A 2257-nucleotide genomic window follows, 5' to 3' on the forward strand; every position below is an offset into this window, starting at 1 on the left:
CCCCCCCCCCCCCCCCCCCCCCCTTGGGGCTACTTAGTTCCTTTACTCCTGTTGAAATCAAACTTTATACAAGGAAAGTTTTTCCTTGTATAAAAAATGTATTGAAAACTAATTTTAATATGCAAATTAGCTATACACTAATCAAATACACCCAGATAATCTCATTTTTTTTACTTTAAACCCTACCACAATAAAGCTTATAACTCATTTGCATATAAAAATTCTTTCAAAGAAACTTCGTCCATCCATTTTCGTCCGCTTATCCGGTATCGGGTCTCGGGGGCAGCAGCTCCAGCAGGGGACCCCAAACTTCCCTTTCCCGAGCCACATCAACCAGCTCCGACTGGGGGATCCCGAGGCGTTCCCAGGCCAGGTTGGAGATATAATCTCTCCACCTAGTCCTGGGTCTTCCCCGAGGCCTCCTCCCAGCTGGACGTGCCTGGACCACCTCCCTAGGGAGACCCCCAGGAGGCATCCTTACCAGATGCCCGAACCACCTCAACTGGCTCCTTTCGACGCGAAGGAGCAGCGTCTCTACTCCGAGCTCCTCTCGGATGACTGAGCTTCTCACCCTATCTCTAAGGGAGACGCCAGCCACCCTCCTGAGGAAACCCATTTCGGCCGCTTGTACCCTGGATCTCGTTCTTTCGGTCATGACCCAGCCTTCATGACCATATGTGAGGGTAGGAACCAGAACTGCCCGGTAGATCGAGAGCTTTGCCTTCTGGCTCAGCTCCCTTTTCGTCACAACGGTGCGATAAACGGAATGTAACCCCCCCCCCCCCCCCCCCCCCCCCCCCATTGCTCCGACCAGTCTCCTGATCCATGGTCCCTCGCCTGGACTATAAAACAGATGAGGAATAAAGAATATCAATACTGTGAATGCTGCTTATTATTATTCTGGTAGACAGTTTCATTAGAGACGGAATCAGGTGAACCGTCCCACCTGTGTCTGTCTCCGGCAGGTCCGTTCCCATGGCGACTCCAAGGTGACGGTGTCCTATAAGTACGTGATCCAGGACAGTCTGCGGTCGTCGCTGGAGTCCAACCTGCTGCAGGAGGACGCCGTCTTCTACGAGTGGGCGCTGAAGAAGTGGTCTGTCTGCTCCAAGCCCTGCGGAGGAGGTACGCCGCTAGGTAACCATGGTAACAGCAAGCTTACCCGGAGTCGTTGGTGTGACGAATCAAGTTGTTATGTCGGGGAGGGGAGGGGGGGCGTAATTTGGGTTTCCGTCAAACACAGTGTAAAAAAATTTCAAAAATAAATCAATAATGGTTCCATACGATGCTCTTCACAAGGTAATGTGAAGATGTTTTATCTAATTTTAAAGAATTAAGAACAGTGAGAAAAGTGACAGAAATGTCAAGAACAAAAAAGAAAGAATCGACAAAGACATAAAAAGAAAGAACTTCGGGAAAAGTGAGACAACGTCAAAAAGGTGTCAACAAATGTCGGAGAAGGCTTCAAAAACTTCAAAACAACAAAAATATCCCAAAAAATTGCCAAAACTTAGGTTTTGGCTTAAAATTCTGACCCAGAAAAACTAAATGTTGGTCTACGGGAGACAACACGAGGTCCGGGTCTCAGGTGCTGAGTGAGAGTGTGAGGCCACATGGGCCCAGATAGGGATACGTGGGCTTTCATTGGACAACATAGTGGCCTCACAGCTAGAAGGTTCTGGGTTTGAATCCTGGTCCTTCAGATAGGTTTAAATGGGATTGGATGACATGTTAATGAAGGTTAATAACAAAGATGTTACCTCATTTTAAGTTTGTTGCCTTCCACACGGCCGAGGCCCAGGAGACCGCTGCTCGGTTCCTCGTTTACTCTACCAGCTGGACAGCAGGTTGTTAGCCTTGTTAGCCTTGTTAGCCTTGTTAGCCGTGTTAGCCTGATGTGATGATGGTTGTTAGCCTTGTTAGCCTTGTTAGCCTTGTTAGCTTGATACGATGATGGTTGTTAGCCTTGTTAGCCTTGTTAGCCTTGTTAGCCTTGTTAGCCGGATGTGTAGCTGTGTGACTGTGCTGTCTGGTTGCCAGGGAAACAGTACACGCGGTTCGGCTGCAGGAGGAAGGCCGACGGGAAGATGGTTCCCAGGACGTTCTGCTCCAACGTCAACAAGCCAAGAGCCATCAGCCGCGGCTGCAACACGGACGCATGCAGCTCGCCACGGTAACACCGCTGGTCCATATAGAGAGTACACAATACTGTCTATATAGATCAATATATATATATTGTAGTATATATACAGTATAT

The 2257-nt window shown here is 48.6% G+C and overlaps 1 protein-coding gene across 1 annotated transcript in view; it reads left to right on the top strand.

Annotated features, from left to right (window-relative positions):
- Positions 1–2177, top strand: part of LOC117956045 (A disintegrin and metalloproteinase with thrombospondin motifs 2-like) — a 4667-nt gene extending 2490 nt beyond the window's left edge. Inside the window, exons 5-6 of the mRNA XM_034890888.1 lie at positions 966–1125; positions 2041–2177. Of these exons, the coding sequence (XP_034746779.1) occupies positions 966–1125; positions 2041–2177 (297 nt within the window). The remainder of the gene's footprint in view (positions 1–965; positions 1126–2040) is intronic.
- The last annotated feature ends 80 nt before the right edge of the window (positions 2178–2257 follow it).

Source organism: Etheostoma cragini, chromosome 13 (genome assembly GCF_013103735.1).
Source record: "Etheostoma cragini isolate CJK2018 chromosome 13, CSU_Ecrag_1.0, whole genome shotgun sequence".
Taxonomy (NCBI): Eukaryota; Metazoa; Chordata; class Actinopteri; order Perciformes; family Percidae; genus Etheostoma; species Etheostoma cragini.